General features: G+C 35.9%; 1 protein-coding gene across 6 annotated transcripts in view; it reads left to right on the forward strand.

Moving 5' to 3' along the window:
* Nucleotides 1-19,743, forward strand: part of DPYD (dihydropyrimidine dehydrogenase) — a 339,434-nt gene that overhangs the window by 105,779 nt on the left and 213,912 nt on the right. For all 6 annotated transcript variants that reach the window (XR_010441181.1, XM_064719595.1, XM_064719591.1 and 3 more), the window contains 4 exons: nucleotides 3,556-3,717; nucleotides 12,722-12,918; nucleotides 16,809-16,890; nucleotides 19,263-19,350. Coding sequence is in view for 5 of the 6 variants with exons in the window: in XM_064719595.1 (XP_064575665.1) it covers nucleotides 3,556-3,717; nucleotides 12,722-12,918; nucleotides 16,809-16,890; nucleotides 19,263-19,350 (529 nt within the window). In the remaining variant the exon portion in view is untranslated. The remainder of the gene's footprint in view (nucleotides 1-3,555; nucleotides 3,718-12,721; nucleotides 12,919-16,808; nucleotides 16,891-19,262; nucleotides 19,351-19,743) is intronic.

The following is a 19,743-nucleotide window of genomic DNA, read 5'->3' on the forward strand; positions in this document are numbered from 1 at the left end:
AGCCTGCCAGGTCTGCATCTCTGCATGTCTATTTTATATGCAGCCTACTACACACTAGTTTTGTAAAATGAAGTGATCAATATTTTTTTTTAAATGTGAATATTCTATGAATATTTTACTTCTAATGTGACTAATAAATATAATGATCGTTAATACATGCTTTTAGCTTAAAAAGGATAAAGCTGCATAAACAAAATGTTTGTGTAATTAAACATTTAAGACAATATACACATTCTACAAACTCTCATTTATTATTGTACTACCATGCTTTGTAGTTTTGTAGCACAGTTTGCATAACACCACTCAGTGTAACTTACTAGACTTACTGAATTTATCTGTCAGTGTTTGTCAAGTATTGTAAAACATTTTTCTAATTTTTTGGTATGTTAGATAATTTCACAGTAAGGATAGGATAAATAATAGAATAGGACAGAACAGGAAAGAATAGAATAGAATAGAATGACAAAAAGATGGAGCAACTCACGCACATGCAGCCTGCCCAGAGCCCAGCCTCCACACTGCACTGTGCCCTGGCAGGCAGGAGGTTTGCAGGTGGGCTCGCTCCCGAGGCACTGCATGGTTGTGGTGGCAGCACATGGCAATATCCTTTCGCTGGGGCAGGAACAGCGGTGGTGGGAACAGGGCTTACACTGAACTTCAGGAAGGTAGAAGGCGAATAAGGGAACTGTGGCTCTTCTGAGAGAATGTTGTAAGTTTACCTATGGTAAAATTAGCACAGAGTAGTTATGTTTTGGCAGACCCTGAAACCAAGTCCAGTCCAAACCTGTGCTTCCATTTCATCTCTAGAGGTGCCCATGTTAGCACAGTTGGAGCCCACTAGTGAAGCAGTGAAGCCTTGCCCTGCTGTTCTCAAATGTGACTGTCTTTTAATTTATCATTAAAATTATTTTAGGTGCTAAGACTAGAAGATACATACCGGTTGATGCAATTTATTTGAGGTCTTAATATTTAGCATGGCAATGTGTACTATGTAGTTTTTGATGTTCTTGTTTGAAGAGAATGCAGTTCTTTTTTTTCAGATGCTGCCACTATTAGTGCACAGCTGCAGGAACTCATGATCATGACAGCAATATCTCAAAACTTTCCAAATTATGTCTCAATCTTCATATACTCAATCATGTTTCTCTCAAAGTAAGAGTTCAGCAGTAGCTGGCCTTACCCCTATTAAGTCTTCAGTTCCAGCTTCCTGTTTACCAAACTCTGGTATGGCATTCTGAGACAGATTTCCTTAGATATCCCCTTTACAAACTGTGATCTTGGTCCTATACCCCTACTGACCCTGGGCCTTTCTCTCTGAAGTCTGTTGTGCCCTGTCTTTCTGCAGCATAGCTGTGCTCAAAGTTTCCTTTGAGCTTTCAAAAGAAGAAACATGTGCCAGCTGTGTTGACGTTGTATTGGCTCAGTTCAAGTGTGAGAATATACTTTATATATGCAAGAAAATTAATTTAAAAAAAGGAATATTTAACAGCTTTGCTTTATAGGCGTAATAACTAGGTCTGTATATAGATTTTAATTACAAAGCTGAAAAATGTAGACAGTCCTTAATGAAGTTGCTTAAATAGAAATGTGCTTTGTTTCCATTGAGTCAGAGTTGAAGATAATAAATGTAATGATACTGGACAACATAGGAAGGAAAACTGGAAGTCTAATATGTGTGAAACATAAAAGAGAACAAAAGTTCATTGAAAACCATTTTGTCTTTGAGTTAGTGAGAAAAATAACCAGCACTAATTTGTAATTATTCCTTTAGAGTAGAAGAAAGGAATGGCTAGATGTAATTGCCTGAGGAACAGGCATCTAGTGCCACTTAAGATGCTGCAGGGTAACTAGGCTGGTCTCATTGCTGCTTGGAAAGATGTGTGTTTCCTGCATTGATTTTCACCTCTGCTGTCTGCAAATTTGTGTCAGCGACATCTCCAATATAGCTGGACTTCTTTAATTTGCTGCCAAATTGAGCTTGTAGGTTTCTTCTTCTTTACAGATTTTTTTAAGCATCCCTAATGATCTCTGATATCAAAAGAGTATAATAATCTGGAAGAACAAAACTGTTTGCTAATATGTACAATTCCATTTTAACTAATACCCCTTTACATTGGAATAAATGAGAATTGGGGCTAATAAAATGTCTTACTAATCACCACAGGAGAAATGGCTGAAGGTTCTTCAGAACAGTTGTATAAAGGGGTTGCCTGTTCAGCCAGGATTAGAATTTCAATAGGGTTTAATACTGTCTAGGCAGCTGGTTTGTGTTTCCAGATGAATTAGAGAGGCTGGTGCTGTGCCTTAGTAGACCACCAGCTGTAAGCAAGGAGTTCAGTTATGTTTACAAATACATTTCTTGAATGTTGGCATTTTCTTGGAAATTCCTGTTTGTGTCTGTATGATCTGGTTTTACTTTAGAGAATTGCATGCTCAGTCTAATAATATGCCTGTAGTGAATTTGAACCTCCCAAACCAAATTCTTGTTACCCACTGTTGGTTAAATTGTCAGATCTTGACACTGCTCTTTTTATTCCTAAATGGATTCTTAGTCTGTGTGGCAAAGTATACAATATGATTTCATTAATGTAGATGCAGAACTGTCAGCAGTAGCTCTCTCTCTTTAAATGACACTTCGGGTAACTCCTGGAATTTTCTGATTCTTCTTCTTAAAGACAATTATCTAGCTGAAATAAACACCAGAGGTTGTTTACTCATGGCATCAGATGCTGGGAACTTCCTAAAGTCCATTCCTTAGGGTTTTAGTATGGAAAGAATCCTTGCTAGTTCTCATATAGCTAGTGACTATTCCTTTTCTGAAGAAGTCCACTGAATATTGAGAATCTTTGAAGTAGTGAATTGTAGGTAACATCTTTAATTAGTTCCCTGGCTTATAATTTAAGGAAACAGGAGAGTGTTGGCCCTGATCAGTATGTGTTGAGAAAAAAAAGATCAAAAAGAATTCAGTACTGCAATATCTGCAGGTGGCTACATGGAAAGTCTTCTCATCATGTGTCTGGGAAAATTGGCACTACTGGTCTGGTAGGAAGGACAGGAATATCAACAGAGATGGTGTGCGCAGATGTGTAAAATAAGATTTTCATTCCTGAGCTCTAAAGAACTGGTAATATAACCGGCACTTTCTGGTCATCCTGTAACAAGGGCTGCAACTCAGCTAGTGCCCAATTGACCTAGAAATGGAGAGAATATTTTCAAGTACATAATGTAGCGGTTGTAGTTTTTGAAGGTAGATTTGTTAAGCTACTGAAAATCCTACAACCACCTCAGACTGAAGATGCTTTTAACCATTTTGCAAGCTAAAAAGCAAAAGTTTACCTTTGCATAATCCACAGTTTTTGCTGACTTTCTTCTCAGTGTCTTTGATGGGATTTTGCGTAGCATATTAGTACATTTCAGTAATGTCAGTGTTATTTAACACATATGCTTATATATTATTTTGTTGGGGCTAATAAAATTCTCTCTTGAAGGTTTGAATTTTTGCTTCATTGGTATGTGACTGTCATTTTTCTTTCTTCCTTTCTCTTTTTCCTTCAGAACTACTATGGAGCTGCCAAAATGATTCTTTCTGATAATCCACTTGGCCTGACATGTGGAATGGTGTGTCCAACATCAGATCTCTGTGTTGGTGGCTGTAATTTGTATGCCACTGAGGAAGGACCAATTAATATTGGTGGATTGCAGCAGTTTGCTACAGAGGTAGGACTTGCAAATATCTTATTTCTTTGTATGTACTACTGAGTATTGCCTGTGGTTACCTTTGTTAATGATTTTTTTCGAGAAAAGTTGATACTAATAAAATTAAAGTGTAGAAGGCTGGAATAATTATCTTTTTTCTTACACCACACTCAAATGCCTAGAAATGCTTTCATAGTGCAGTACATTATATGAACCTAAGGAACATTATTTGTGAGCAAGATGATTCTTTAGACATACTGGTAGTTGAGACAATTTCTTTTATAATGAAAAATTTATTTCACGTGAAATTGTGGATGTTGCTCCATAGTAGATGGTAGGCTGCATAGGGGAAAAGATCAGTTGCAGCTGTATCTGTAAATGCATGTTAAGGAGATGAAGAACTGTTCTGGGCATAGGATAGATTCTATAGCAGAATTAATGTGTGTTTGTGCGCTGGCTTTGAGACAAAGGATAAACTTCAGATGATATTTTCTTTTTAATGTATTTAGTTATTTTCCAAACCGAAGTAAATACATAGTTTGAGGTTGACCAAAAATACGTGTCCATGTGTATCTATTTATATAGGTAAGATTCACAGTGTATATGTGTAAATTTATTAGTTCATAAAGGTAGGTGCGTGTTTTGGCTACTGAAGCAAAGGTTGTTACTTGCTGCTTCACATTAGAAATTCTTTGCATGGGTTTTTGTTGAGCTTCTTGTGCATTGCTTGGGATTATGTAGGTTTAATGCTCCAATTTCTGTCTGAAAGACAGAGGCAATTACTCTTTTGTTAATTTCTTTTGAGGGCATGGAGAATTTTTACCTAACTCAAGGTCTCAGATGGTACCTCATCTGATCTATCTAAAGTAAAATTTTGTAAAAATGATTATTTTGGCCTCTGTAAAAGTGAGGGAGTTATGGCTATGTTAAAACCAGCATATTAATGTGTTAGGATTGTACATTTCGATACAGTCCTTAACTAATGTGTGTGTCCCTGTTCTGTATCATGAGCCATTTGGCTGATTTTATTTACAAACACCATAAAATTCCAGTCAAATTTTTTTCCCAGTCAAAGCCTTGGAAAAAAGCAGCTTTGTAGAACAGACCAAAATAGAAATGCAAATCAATCCGGAAGTAACAGATGATGTCTATAAGACCAGTATTTTCCTCTAGTGTCAAGCATAGACTTCACACTCTCTTCTCAATGGCTGTGGGTCATGATTGGATATTACTACCTGCTGCTGCTGTTCTCCTTTTATCTGTTTGTATCCCTCTTTTCTTCTCTCCAGGAGATTTGTAAATCTTCTGGAGTGCCTGATAAAGTTTTCTGCTAGCTGTTGCTGAATCTTCTCTCCTCTCTGTCATTTCAGTAGTTATCCACTTCGTTTTTCTTGAGATTTGAACACACAAGTGTGTTCCAAGTTCTCATTTACAGGATGAGGCTAGAGACACTGAACTGTGTTAGTTCTGTGTGTGTGTTGTATAGTTGCGCTTTATCAGTCAACAAACACTTTTATTAGCTTTTCTTCTAGTGGCCTTTATTCTGTATATGTAAAAAGCTAGTATTTGTTGCAAAGCAGAAGACTACTCTCCTTAACCCCCCCACAAAACCAAAGACAGAAACCCAAAACCGACCGACCAAACAAAAAAGATTAAACAGTTGTCAAGTAGATCATAAATACAATAGTGAAATATTACTGTTTAGGAATGAAATTAATATCTGTTATAGTTTGATTTGTGTCTTCTTTTAGCTCTTATTCTATGATTAATAGAGAGGAATGATGACTTGGTAGATAATGCTAAATATCTGCCATTTTTCTTCAGAAATCTTCAGAAATCTATTATTAAAAAAACCCCAGTGGTAGCATAATGATGGATACAAAAACTGCAGAGGATGAATAGTTTTCAATGTTTCAAGTTTGTTTAAATTATGTTAGTTCCAGGAACTCTAACAGAATAAAATTGTTATATAGTTTTATAGGGCAGTCCAAAAAAAGAACATTTCAAAAAATATTATCTTTAGTATTTTCATCGTATCTGTTTTTACACATTTAATATATAAAAATGTAAAAGAAAAAATTTCTTGTTAATAACCTTTAGGTTTACTGCTGTTTAACACAGAATTTGTATGTATTGTAGCACTCTTAATTAGTAATAATAGGCAGTCACTTTTGCAATTAGTACATTTTAACTTTTCAGTTAAATTTTGCTGTGAAAGTAGGTATAGTTGAAAAAATATAATGGTATGAGTGCTTCCAAGTAAAAATAATTATAAAAATATAGATTATAGTATTGAAGAAAATTGTAAGGTGCTAGTGTTCATACAAGAATTGGCCCAGATAGTGTGGTCACAGCTCTACCTGTACAAGTAACTTAGCAAATTGTGTAATTTAGGCATGCAACATGTGTTAGTCTTAATGAGAGCTGCATGGTGATTCTCAAGCATGGTGTAATATTTGTCCCACAGGGGCTTATTTACTGAAAACTCCATTGTGCATGAAGCCAGTTTTAGGCTTTTTTTTCCCTCAGAATTAGTCTGAGGATCATACACTTGATGCATTATGAGAGTGAGCAATATTAAAAGGGCACAACTGCTAGCTGAGATAATAGATAAAATTGCAGTAAAGCAGGAATGTGGATTTAAAATGGAAAATATGTGGGTATGATGTGTGCCCGTTTGTGCTTCTGAACAATGACTGATCATCTGTTCATACTGCAGATAAAGCTCCCTAATTGTAAAATATTTGTCTTGCATACGGTAGAACAGTAAAAAAAAAAATGGCACCTTATGCTGCCTGTGTTTCCCTTCTGCCCTTTCATAGTTTTGTAACTATGTTTGGCTCATTCTCAAAGTGAATTGTAATCCAGCCTGAGAAAATGTGGATTTTGACAATTAAATGTTTAAGTGGAAAAAGGGAAATGTCCGTTTGTATTTGTGATGTAGAATGTGTGTACTGGGATGCAGTCACCATGGTAACTGTTGCATCTAGAGAATAACATGGAGTAAATCTCACTATTATAAATGACGAGTGTCAAGCTCAGGTTACACCTGCTACTTGCACAGGTCAAAATTATATTAATGCCTTTATCTGTCTCCTTTGCCCAAGTACTCCAGAATCAGGCAACATCCATTTTTTGAACACAAGTTCAGTGAAAATATACTGAGATTGCAGTGACAATACATATAAGCATGAGGTATATGGCTGTCAGTCCCAAAATGAACTAAAATCACTGGTTGCTCAAGTACAAGTTTGCAAGCTTGTAGTGAGAAAAAGCGAGGTCTATTACCTTATCTGCTGTTGTATTAGTAAGAAACCCTCAAATTATTATGGTTTTGGATAGACTTTATTGAATATAAAGGTTCTTTTCTGTTTCTGTTTAATCATTCTGAATGGTGCAGCACAAGCTAAATAGAAAATGTAATATTTTCATCTCTGCATGCTAGATATAAACACTAGATCATTTAGTACTGTGGCTCTTGTGCCAGTTGCAGTTCGGGTGATTTGTTCCTCTTTGCAGATACAGTCTGACTGCTGCTGCAGCAGAAAGAAATTGGAAAAAGAAATTTGATATGTGTTTTTCTGAAAAAGAGGGATTGTATGAGCTGGCCTGCTGCTCACCTAGGGACAGCTCAGCAGAGTACCTGTGCTGGAAGGAGTGTTCTGGTGAGGGACCTGAGTGCCTTCCCTCAGCCCACCACAGTCAAGGAAGAAATCTCTTACTTGAGGGATTGCCCTGGAGTGGCACGCTGTGCCCTTGGGCTTGGGTTTCTCTTTGAGTTGCCAGTTGACAGCTCTGGTCAGTCTGTAGTGCAGCTGTGAGGAGAAGGTGGCTCTCATGGGGCTGCCACCCCTGCAGTAGGATGGCCTTGAGATGCCAGGCTGGGCATCACCACAGGTATGGATACATGAGCTGCATCTGCAAGAGAGGGTTGTTCTGGGGAGCTAAGACAGAAGGACAAATATTTGTCCTTTATTTTTCAGCATTAATTTTAATGCATCTTTAAGTAATTATATCTTTTAAGTCCTGTTAAAATCCATGATAATTATAAATAAAATTTCAGGCTTGTATGGAGGGAGTGGTGTAGCTTTCTACAAGAGGTCAGGGGGTGAGTCTGAGGACTTCTGATTTCTCTGGCCAATGCTGAAAGATTTCCTGATATTTTGGCAAGTTATATAAACTTCCCTGCAGCTTGTTTTACAGATGTTAAGCATTTTTTTGGTTTTTAATGCATTTACATGAATGTTGCTAAGTCCATTTAGTGGTGGGATTCATGAAATGTTGAGATTTGGACTCTGCAGTGTCCTAGATCCATGGGGTGTCTTAAGACTAAAATATTGGAGGTTTTAAAAGTCTTTAATAAGATGTTTGTGGCCTAGTTTTGTAAGCACTCACCTATTTCCATTTCCAATTTTGAAATATTGCAACTTTAGCTCTTAAGTTGTGGAAGGAAGGTCACGAGCATTTCATAACTAGCATGTGTCTGTGGAAAAAACTCTTCATGTAGCGTCCTGTGCTATCCACTGTAATTAAATGGAGTTAATTGGGTGATCATGTAATTTGACAGCTTACTGTGCATGCAATTTGCTTTATTTTGCATTAAAATATGTGCAGAATATTATTTTCTTCTTTAAATATTCCACTGTCTCATATTAATGTAAACCAGCCTACAGATAAATATCCATGGAAACCAGTGGGAAAGTGTGAAACTAGTAAAACCAGTTCCTAAATGTTCCTGATTTCATTGCCTGTATTCTACTGTCTGTGCACTAGTAAAATGTGATAACAATTCAGTGTATACTGATGCATTTCACTCTAAAATTAATCCCAGCTAGATTCTAATGTCTGTGTCAGTAACTGGTATCTCACTGCCTTAGTGAAGGATGTTTAACTGTAAACCTTACTGATAAGCTGATTTCTAGAGCCTTTTAAGCATGGAACCAAGCATTATATGTGAAGAATATAAAGAATTTAATTATCAAGTCAAAACTCGTATTACTAAAAGGTTAAATTGTCCTTCTGTATGTCCTTCTGAAATGCGTCCTTCTCTGTATATCTTGGATATACAAAGTATGTTTTGATAGTCTCATTTTGTAGGATTAGACAAAAGTACTTTACATTTTAACACTGAGATTGATCTTTCAGTCTATTTACTATTTTGTTATACATTGTCATAGTCTAAAAATAATTTTAAGCAATCACGGAATAGAAGAATGGCTTGTGTTGGAAGGGAGCTTAAAGATTGTCTAGTTCCAGCTCCCCTGCCTTGGGCAAGGAGACCTTCCACTAGACCAGGTTGATCAAAGACCCCTCCAACCTGGCCTTGAACACTGCCAGGGATCATGGAATCATTAAGGTTGAAAGAGATCTCAGAGATCATCAAGTCCAACCTTTGACCAAACAACACCTTGTCAACTAAACCATACCTCTAAGTGCCACACTGATTGAAATTAGGTATTTTATGTACTTTAAATTGTATGGAATTTGAGGTAAAAATTCTGAATATCAGTTCTAGCCTGTTTTAATGGTTTAAAATGTTTTGGACTCATTTAAGTCATGCTTACTTTGCCTTAAAATTATTTTCATCTGGTTAGCAAAATGCATTTCTCTGAGTCACCTGCTTCTCTTTGCCGAATGTCACATCTTTTCATCAAAACATTCTAATACAAGAGTGGTACAGTGAAAAAAAGAACCAGGATTTTATTACATGAGGCTAACAATAAGCTTTTCCCTATCTGCATTCTCAAAAGCTGCTAAAATGATTTGGCTAAGACTTTCCAGGAAATTTAAACTGGAATCAGTTTCTCAACAATTGAAACCACTGTAGTTGGCTCAAGTGGGGCATGTTGTGGAACCTGAGTATAAACTCATGTTGTGAATTATTTTTATATATTTTGGAATTTTTCTCCTTGTTGAATATTTTGGAACATGACCCTTTTGCAGTGAAAGGATGTTTTATTTACAATAGGGAATGCAACAAACTGTTGGATTTCATACTGTAGAGAACTATGCTGTAGAGAGCATTGAGCAAGTGCACTCACACCTTTACACAGTGAAGTGATGCAAATAGGAGAGCTATAATATGTTACAAATGTGTGATTCAAGAGAGCGTTTTTTCAGATGTTGGAACTTGGCTGAATAGATTGCCTGGTTTGGTCAAATTGGAACTCACTTCATGTTTTATAAACTGGGATATCCTCTTGGAGGATTCTAATGGTCATGAGGAATAGGAAGTGGACAGATTCAATGTGGATTTAATTTGAATACGCTCTAGATAGTGAAGTAATGATAATCGTGTCATATTTGATAAAAAGTTAAGGAATAAATGCCTAATGTTATTAATGTCTGTTATTAATCTGTGTATGAGAGCGCCAGAAGGAAAGGCAGACATGAGGATGATGACTGAGGCTTTTCACTGAGAGGCTCTGCTTCAAAATTCATCATTTGGTCTCATTTCCCTGAATGGTTCTTGGTTAAAAAGCCCTGCAAAACAAAAAGCCCATCCAAACACCAAGCAAGAAAGAAATCATGATTTTGAAGGAAAAGTGGAGAGAAGGGTAATAGTATTAAATTTTGCCTGCATCCTGAACATAGTCTGAAGAGATTAGAAGCAGAAAGGACAGTTGAATGTAATGTGCCGCTGAACACTTGCTTGCCAGTTGCTCATCTATGGCCACCAAAGGATTTATACAGAGGAATTCAGTGATATTTAATTAAGTGACTTACAGTATAGGGAAACTTCACCATGAGGTGAGTAAAAATCCTTTGAAATGCATTAAAGCAGTTTGCTATTTTCACACAGTTACCCTGCCAGCCTTAATATGCAAAACTGCCACTGAATTCCAGATGGCAAGATACTGCCACACAAGCTGGCTGAGCTGCATAAAGACAGTTTTACCCTGTTTGCAAATAGGCAGAATTAAAGTTGACCATTCAGCCTGAACTCTGAGGATTTTCTGCATGAGTGCTTGGTTTCTGAAGCTTAACACTGCACCACAGTAGTGTGGAACTTCAGTGTAACATTCATTAGATAGGTATGACTATTCAATAGTAGATATAAAAATAGTTATGTTAACAATAAAGTAAATTTAGTAGTAAATTTGTTAAGCATATGCATATTCAGTGTGTTCAATATGCGCATTAAATATGCAAGTTATATAATTTTTGTTACAGAATAGCCTTTTTAGACAACTATATGAGACTAATGAAAATTTGCTATAATTCAAGCAATTTTTTATGAATATAACAAAGCAGACATTTTAGAAATATCATTGCATTTGGGTTATCATAATCTAGTTTCACAGTACAATATGAGCTTTTCAGCCTGTGAAATCCATTAATAACCACATTAAACTTTCCCATATTGTATGAATTGTCAGGTTTAAATGGTTCTTTCTTTAAAACAATTATCTGTCTCTTGCTTCATGCAGTTTGTTAAACCGCTGTGTCAATTTACAAAGACTGGGGGAGTTTGACACAGAAATTTTAGAGAGGGAAGGAACTAATCATTGGTTTACCTAGCATGAGTGCTCAAGTGCATATGAAGAAAATGAACATTGATTCAAAATATAAATGAAAAATTCTAATCATGAGTGGAATTACCAAAGTTTAACTTGAAAACCCTTTGCTTTTTGAGTTCTAAGGAAAGTAAAATCTGTTGGTAAGCTTCTAAATAGTTGAAATATGCTATTTATTAAGATGAATGTTCAGTGTATGTATTTCAGAGGACTAGCTAGTACTTAGGGAGCACAGCTCTGCACTGAAATAGGTGGGGAGCAGTGTGGTTTCCTGGTAGTTTTTGAGATTCTACATTGACAGTATTTGTGATATGGCTGAGAGTCCCCATGCAGTGCATTCTTGAATTATTTTTTCTGCTACAAATATGTTCTGCTTGGGTTAAAGATATTTCCCCCTAATGCTTAAAGTAAAAAGAAGATGTACCTGTGCTCTTCTATGCTTCTGGTGTTTAGTGGCCTCTAAGGCTGTATGTCTGCTCTTTTTCCTTTTGTATGTCATACAAGACTCAATTCCTTTCTCTACAATTTCTCTAAGTGCAGAGGAAACTGAAATCTTGCTTGGGCAATACAGAATATTTCTGCCTTCACCTTTTACCTGTATATCTGAGTAGAAATTTATATCAGTATAGAAATGATTTAATGCAAATCTGAAAAACTGTGTGACATTACAGCCAGGTTAGCAGCCCATTGCATTGGGTTCTGTAGAAATACACAACAGAGATTGTTCCTAAGTATTTTTAATTGTCAGGAGAGATTGGAGCAGATCATCACCATTATGCAGGTGAATGAGTAATTGGGGCATAGGGAGAACTGCCTAACTTTCAGATATGTCTACAGTTCTTGGAAACCCAATTAAAAAGTGGACAACAAGTTAAGTAAGAATAGGAAATAAAGTCCAATAAAAATTATCTAAGAGGAGGCATCTAAAGCATAGGGTTAACAATGAAAATACAGCGCTGAAGACTAAATGTAATTCTTAAAAAAAATTTCAAACCCACCTAAAGTTTATCACCTACTACCTCTAAAATTCAAGCTATAAGTGATTTTTCCAGGATCGTGCAGTATCATCTTGTTTCTTGAAGAAGCAAAGCCTCTTTACTGGCACTATGATCCTTTGCATTACTTGTAGAGGTATTTTTCTACTAGTAAGAATAATTTGTTTGCAGGGAAATTTTTTGGCATTGCAAAGATTCTCTACCATCTGGCTGACTTTGCATTCCTGTTCTGTCACTGGTAGTCTGGATCTGTCTTCTGTGTAAAATTTACAGTAGTGAAAAACCTGACTTCAGAGCTTTTTAAAACAAAAAGACCCATAGAAGGACCAAACCCTATTAATACAACATCCCTCACAAATGCACAGATCATGTCATTTGGAAACCTCTATAATGTTGTGAGTTTACTATAATATATCAGCTATGTGACAGCACTAGCAGAAGCTTCCATCATGTCGGTCATAATAAAATTTGAAAAGGGAATGTGTTTAACTTGTTGATTATGTTGCTTTTCAGGTTTTCAAAGCCATGAATATTCCTCAGATCAGAAACCCTTCCTTACCTCCTCTGGAAGATATGCCTGAAGCATATCAGGTGAAGATAGCTCTTATTGGTGCAGGACCTGCAAGTTTAAGTTGTGCTTCCTTTTTGGCTCGACTGGGCTATTCAAACATCACCATATTTGAAAAGCAGGAGTACCTTGGCGGCTTAAGGTAATAAAACAATGATAACAAAGCACTCTTTGCAATTTTTGTAGAAAGCATAGCAAAAACTGTTGTACATACATAGTTTATGTATGATCACTTGACTTTTAGCATAGGAAGAGAACAGAAGATTTCACATCGGTACAAGTCACCTAATCTTTAAATAATTGATCGTTCATGTTAAAAGAGGTATAGTTGCAGGCAAGCTTTAACTGAAAATCTAGTGGCTATCTCCTATATTTTCTTCATATGACCTAAATTCTAGGGTGTAATTGTTATGATCATGTTAACATATTAGAAAATCACGTCAGGAGCCATTTTCCCTTATCCTGAAGGCAAGATTAAGTTCCTGTAGCCCTAGTGAAAGAATGTTTAAAATGCTTTAGATAGTAATTTCATGGAGAGTTTTTGTTTTAGCATGCTTTCCTGGACTACCTTGTGTAAATAAAGGTGACAGTGGCAATCAGCCATCAGTGGATCTGCTTTAGCAGACCATACCATATGGGTGAAATAAACCCCCTGCAATTCAACCTTCAAAAAGTTCAAATACATAAAGGAAGGTACATTTGCAGTTTTGCTCTGTGGTAAACCCTTGGCTAGTATTTCCATGTTGTCAGTCCTCCACACTAGAAAATTAATTTTTGCCAGTGCAGTAATGGCTGTCATCAAATCTAGTAGGTTTGTTGGAATCCCTGTGTATGAGATGATTCCGACACTGACTAGTGGATACCAAGCCATTCAAAATCAAAATTAAATTCCACAATGTAAGGTGTGTACAAAATGCATCCACACAATGTGTTTAAAAAATAAAAAATATAATGAAACAGAGAGAGAAAGAAGGGTGATGCACTTACATTTCTTAATGCAGCATCACTGAGATAATGGAGTTGACACGGTTAATGAAATTGATCCATAATGTCATAATGTCAAATACTTATTCAGTGCTCTGCAAGAAAGAGAATCAGTTCTGGAGAAGTTGAACCGATTACTTGCATTTTTCCCAGTGAGGTTCAGAATTATTTTACCTAATTACCAAGGTGTTAATCTATAGGCACTTAACTGTGAAGCTGTTTCACTTGAACTATTTACCATAGAGGATTGCAAATTTAGTATGTGAAATACCTATTTACCTGCTCAGTAGCACATGTTATCATAAATACAAGATTAAAACCAGTTTTGTTGCTATAAAGTAGTCAGAATTAGTAAGAGGTTTTTAACAAAAAGGCTCTTTTTGGTGACAGGTTGGACTCAGGCTGGACTTGACAATACAATGCAGGACTTCCTGCAGCTGCTTCAGTGCTGTAGGACAATGCTACAGTTGCTTAGTATGTGCTTGTGTGTTTAAAGCAGTGTGGTCTTAAGTTCTTTGTGGTTTAACTTGAATTTAAAATAATGTTTTACCTGTTGTTTCTCCTAATGCAAAAAACCTTACAAAGAGTTTTGCCTGTTCTCTTAGTATCCTCAATGGTTGAGGAGTGTATTTTTAAATGTATTTCTTTTTTTTGAGTTTAAACATGTATTAATCAAGGTCAAATTTGACTTCCGTTCACTGTAGAAATGCTCATGTGTGTTTAAGGGCATCAATTCCTTTTGTCCTTACTTTAATCTTGAAACAGAAGGGGAGCTGGCCTGTGGCAGCAGTCATCCATTATTGCATTTCTAGGTCTTTGCATCACGTCTTTTAACAAATTTAAGTTATTGATGAGCGTGTTTTCAAGTCTTCATAAACTATTGAAAATTGCTAAGAAGACCAAATCAATTTGGAATCAGCTGTTTATAATGGCAGTGTTTTTGCTTTCTTAAAGTTTTTTCCAATTGTTTTTAATTAAGATGTTTCTTGCATCATAGCTAATTTTCATAATATTGTGACACTAGAAAGGTGTCTAGTGATTGCAATTCCTGTGGTGGGATATTTAAATATAACAAATCTGTGCTTCTCTGAACGTGTCTGGATTTTCATATTTATGGGCAGGTTTTCCTACGTTTCACCAATTGTCCAAAATTTATGCTTTATAGTACAGTAGGCATGAGCACGCCATGCTCTTGCTTAGAGACCATGAACAAGCTTTACTACTTTTGCTTCTGTCTGTGCCACTGCTTTACAATGTACCAAAGTATTTCTCTTCCTAGGCCAAAGAGCTGTCCCTTGAGCAGCAGTAATTTGAGGTCTCTGAGAAACACCAGGCACCTGTCCAAGCACCTCTGACTTGGGTCAAATTTGAGGTTGATGTGGATTTGTAGGACACTGCATCCACTGCATCCCTCTTCACTCTCTGCCCCATTTCCTTTTCCCCTCTGTCTCTCCATTGCAGAATCAGAGACCATCTGCTGCTGCTGAAAGAAATTGCATCAAAATTATTGATGTAGAGTTGACTTTCATAAAAGCCTATTTTCATAGTTAATGTGCATGCATGCAGGTATACCTCACAGCATAAAATGAAGTGTTTAATAAGAGCAAAAAAAAAGTGTTTACAAATTCTGACCGTGATGTAACAGCCAGTGGTGTTCTGGGAGCATGTTGTGGAGACATCATAGGTGACCTGGAAAATAGAACTTTCCTCATTTTTGATTAGATTTCTTTATTGAATCTCTGTTGCAGAATCATATTGATACATTAGTTTCTGCCTCAGACACCTTTATTTAGCATGACCTGTGAAAGTTATATTGACACATTCATTATATCTGATATTTATAACACTTCTCATTGCACACTGGTCAAGAAAGGTGTAAAAAGGGCAGTATTAGAAATAAGGAAGAACACCAGTTTCTTATCAATATAATTGAAGTTGATGTAACTTAAAAGAAATAAAACTCTTCTGGCCTGATGCTGAAGATGTGTGGTCAATATAAATATGTAAAATAAGCTGCAGTGAATCTCTTGTGCCTCTGCTTTGTTATGGATATTACAGATTCATTAATTTGAAAACAGATTAGACTGTTTGAAGCTTAGAAGTATCTGGGGAGAAGCGTTTACTTTTCTGCATATTTACGTTTTTTATCTTCATTGAACAAAAGTATCTAAATATAACTTCACTGTGTTTATCTGCAACATGTTTTACTGGAGATAAATATATATATATATTTTATATATATATTATATATTTATATATAATATATAATGTATATATATTATATATTTATATATAATATATAATGTATATATATATATATATATACACATATATATACACACACATATGATGTGTATCAGTACATAAAAACTGAGACTCTATACTGGCACTGCAGTTTTTCCCTTCTGTAATTCTGGGAACTTGAAGATGTCATTCTTAATCTTCCCCAGGAGGGAAAAATGCCAGCTAATACACATTAAGTCAAAAAACAAACATGAAATCAACAACTGATAAAGTGTTTGTCCATCCTGAAAAATAATTAAAATTTTATGAAGTAGAAATGGAGGTAGATTTTTAAATACTTTAGCTCAAAATAGCATATGTACCACTTTTAAAAAATTGTATGGGAAATTTGATACACAAGTATTAGATAGCTTAATGAAAGATTGCTATGTCACTTTGCTTTCAGTAGCCATGAGGTCTTTTTTTAAATGGGTATCCTACGCTTGGCGTTGTGTGTTCTGGTGAACAAAAGGAATGGAGCCGAAGTCCTTTAGAATTCAAACATAACAAATGTTAATTAGTCACCTACAAGAGTAGGCAGTGTTGGCCTCAAGGTACTGCCTTTCTGGCCTATATTTTTAGCATTGGATAAATAATGCTTTTTTGTCACTCTAAAAATTAAAAAAAGTCAAGAGTCACACTTCAGCACATTTCCATTCACATATGTCAAAATTAACTAAGGTATATCATAAGTATTTTAGCAAACAATAATAAATTTCAAAATAATATTTTCCTAATAGTTACAAGCTTTTTTTTTTGTTTTAGTACATCTGAAATCCCCCAGTTCCGTTTGCCATATGATGTAGTGAATTTTGAAGCCGAGCTTATGAAGGATCTTGGAGTGAAGGTAATGAAAAATATATCCTGCCTATGTATAGCTCAAAAAAAAAAAAAAAGAGAACAAGAACTCTGCCAAAGATTAACAGCAAAATGTCATGCACATTAGTAAAGAACGATTAAAAGCTATGCTAGACAGAGGCAGGAAGATGCTTCCTCTTGCTCAGGGCATTTGTCTGTCTCCTGTCTGAATGCCACTAGTTTGGAAAAGGGCAATCAATAGTTCTCATCTGGAATGCCTGCATGTGATTAATTGTCTGTAAGAAACAAATTCCTAAATTGCTTTAGGGGTTCAATGTAGCTATTGGAATGATTTGATTTTTTTTAATCAAGCTTTTTTCATGCAAGTTTGGCACTACTTAAACCATTCATATTTGATACTGCTTTTGTTCCTTCTCCCTGAGTTTTTTTTCTAATGGGTTATCATATAGTCTTGCATCCAAGTTAATCTTATAATAAAATGTATCAAATTAAAGTGTTAACATGATCATCTGTTACAAACAATAACAATCTTTTCAACTTCTTGGAAAGCAATAGTTACGCATTATTCTGTTAAATAAATGTGTGTTGTTTATAGATAATGGGAACAGCAATTTATTGTAATTTAGGACTTGAGCTGAAGATTTAGATAGTATTTACAATTGTTGCACGTTTTAATAGAAGTTACAAACGTACCACTGGATCAAATTTTTAAGTACCAGGAGAGATACTTTATGTTTAACATTACTAAAGCCTTACATGAAGCAAGAAATTCTTGGATTAAATTCTTTCATGTTGATTCTTTTTGTAAAAGTAATAAACTTTTGTCACAAGACCTGAGTGAGAACATTGTCCTGCCTGGGTTTTTTAAAAATGCTAGTAAGATGCAAGATAAGGTTTTAAGTGCTACAGGTCTGTTTTTCTACTTTTAAGTTCCCTTTGCAACCCTCAAAAAGACTGACAGAATGGAGGTTTAGTTAGGGATAGTGTTAAACAGAGCACTGAGACACCTTTAGACAGAACTGCTGGGCATAGACTGCTGGGACTCCCCTGCCAGCCTCAGTTCCCAGGGCTCTGTGTTAAGACAAGGTCTCCAGAATGGACTGATAGAGCCACCATGTCATCCTGACTTGCAGGTCCTCTGTGCTTCTGGAGTGCAGCAGAGAATCTCAATGTAAATTTGTTTCAAAGCTCTGCCATTGGTTAGCAATTGACCCTTTGGCAAGCTGGTTAAATAAGTGCCTTAGCTTTATGCCTCTATAAGCTGGAAATATTTTCTGGTGTTTACTTAAAGCATTTCAAATCTGTGGTGGAAGGTGCTGTGTTGTGTAATGCTCAGTAGTGCTGTTTATTCAAGTAATTCCACTGAAATTAGTAAGAATTAGTCAGCTGGATAAGGATTACAGAGCTAGGCCCTAGAAGTATTATGAATCCTCACATAAAATAGTATTGCTATTTAAATTCCTTCATTAGGTTTTCATAACATATGTACACAACAGGATAAAAAAATGTAATGACAATTTATGGAATGTCTTTTGTTGCCAGTGAGGATGGAGTCTGTGTTCTTACAAGGATTGCAATAGTGCATGACTTTTCACCTCTGATAAAATGTATACTAAATCTCCAAAGAAAAAGTAAGTCAGTGTTTTAAGTAGTGTAAATTGTATTTTACCTCTGCCTTTTTTCCTCACCGACCTGAAAAGTATACTAAATAAAATATAGGCAGATTGAATAACAAACAAGATACACAGTGACTTGAAGGCTAAACTGTTAAGATCACAAAGTAGAGAGCTTACACAACAGCACTGCATTTTGTGAAGTAAAATCACATGTGATATAAAAAAACCTGAGGGAAAACATTCAGGTTCAGAGAGTCTAAGATGTGGAGATAAAAACACACATACCTATGTCAAGAAGTATGAAATATCAGAAGAGGAATTGCATGCACTTTTTGTGCTCAAAGGCCTTGGGGTTAGGAGTGATGAACAAAAGGTGTGTGTATCTCCAGTTGCGTGACCTCTGCACAGGCACTGCTGTCCTCGGTTTCCTCAGCATGCAGAGAGCAGCATTCCCTGTCTCACACTTACAGCTCCTCCAGGTGCTCAGCCTGGCCAGCGGCTGCTCAGAGCGGGATTAGTGTGGAGAATGGCTCCAGAAAAAAAAAGAAAAATGCAGCTTTTGCTTCTGGAAGCAAAAAGCAATTGATCAGAAACAAGTGTAGATTATTGAACATCAATTACTGCACTATGGACACTGTTTCTTGTCTAAATTAGAATTAACAATTGCAAGTCTAAATCAAAACTTATGTCATTCATTATTTTGAAAACCTTTGTTAGTTTACCATGCAGAATGTGCTGCTTCATTATAATTGAATTTTTGCCAAGCAATTTTTAATTGTTTCAGATAATTTTTAGGAAAGGCCTTGCAGTGGATGGAATGACGCTCCATACCTTGAAAGAAGATGGCTATAAAGCAGTCTTTATTGGAATAGGTAAGAGCTCACGGTCCCATGCTTTGTCATACTGAAATTGAAGGACTGCCTAGGAATAAACTTTGTATCTTTGTTAAGAACACGATGGGAGAAAGCTTTTATTTGTTGCATTATGGAAGTATGGAATATAAGAAAAATTTTAAAATCAGGAAGCTAAAATTAGTGGCCTTAATAGGATTGCTAAAATTTTCAGATTTATGTTACAGATCTTGAACTAATATCTCAATGTAGCCGAACATTGTAGCCGGGTTGATTTATTGTTTGTTTAGATAGTTTAAAATGGATGAACTAAAATTTGCTTGTAATTAATTGCCATATTGGCCTAGAGCGATACACAAGTTTAGTTTTCAATTTTTGCGAACAGCTTACTACACCCACACAATTACTGAGTCT

This window comes from Zonotrichia leucophrys, chromosome 8 (genome assembly GCF_028769735.1).
Source record: "Zonotrichia leucophrys gambelii isolate GWCS_2022_RI chromosome 8, RI_Zleu_2.0, whole genome shotgun sequence".
NCBI lineage: Eukaryota > Metazoa > Chordata > Aves > Passeriformes > Passerellidae > Zonotrichia > Zonotrichia leucophrys.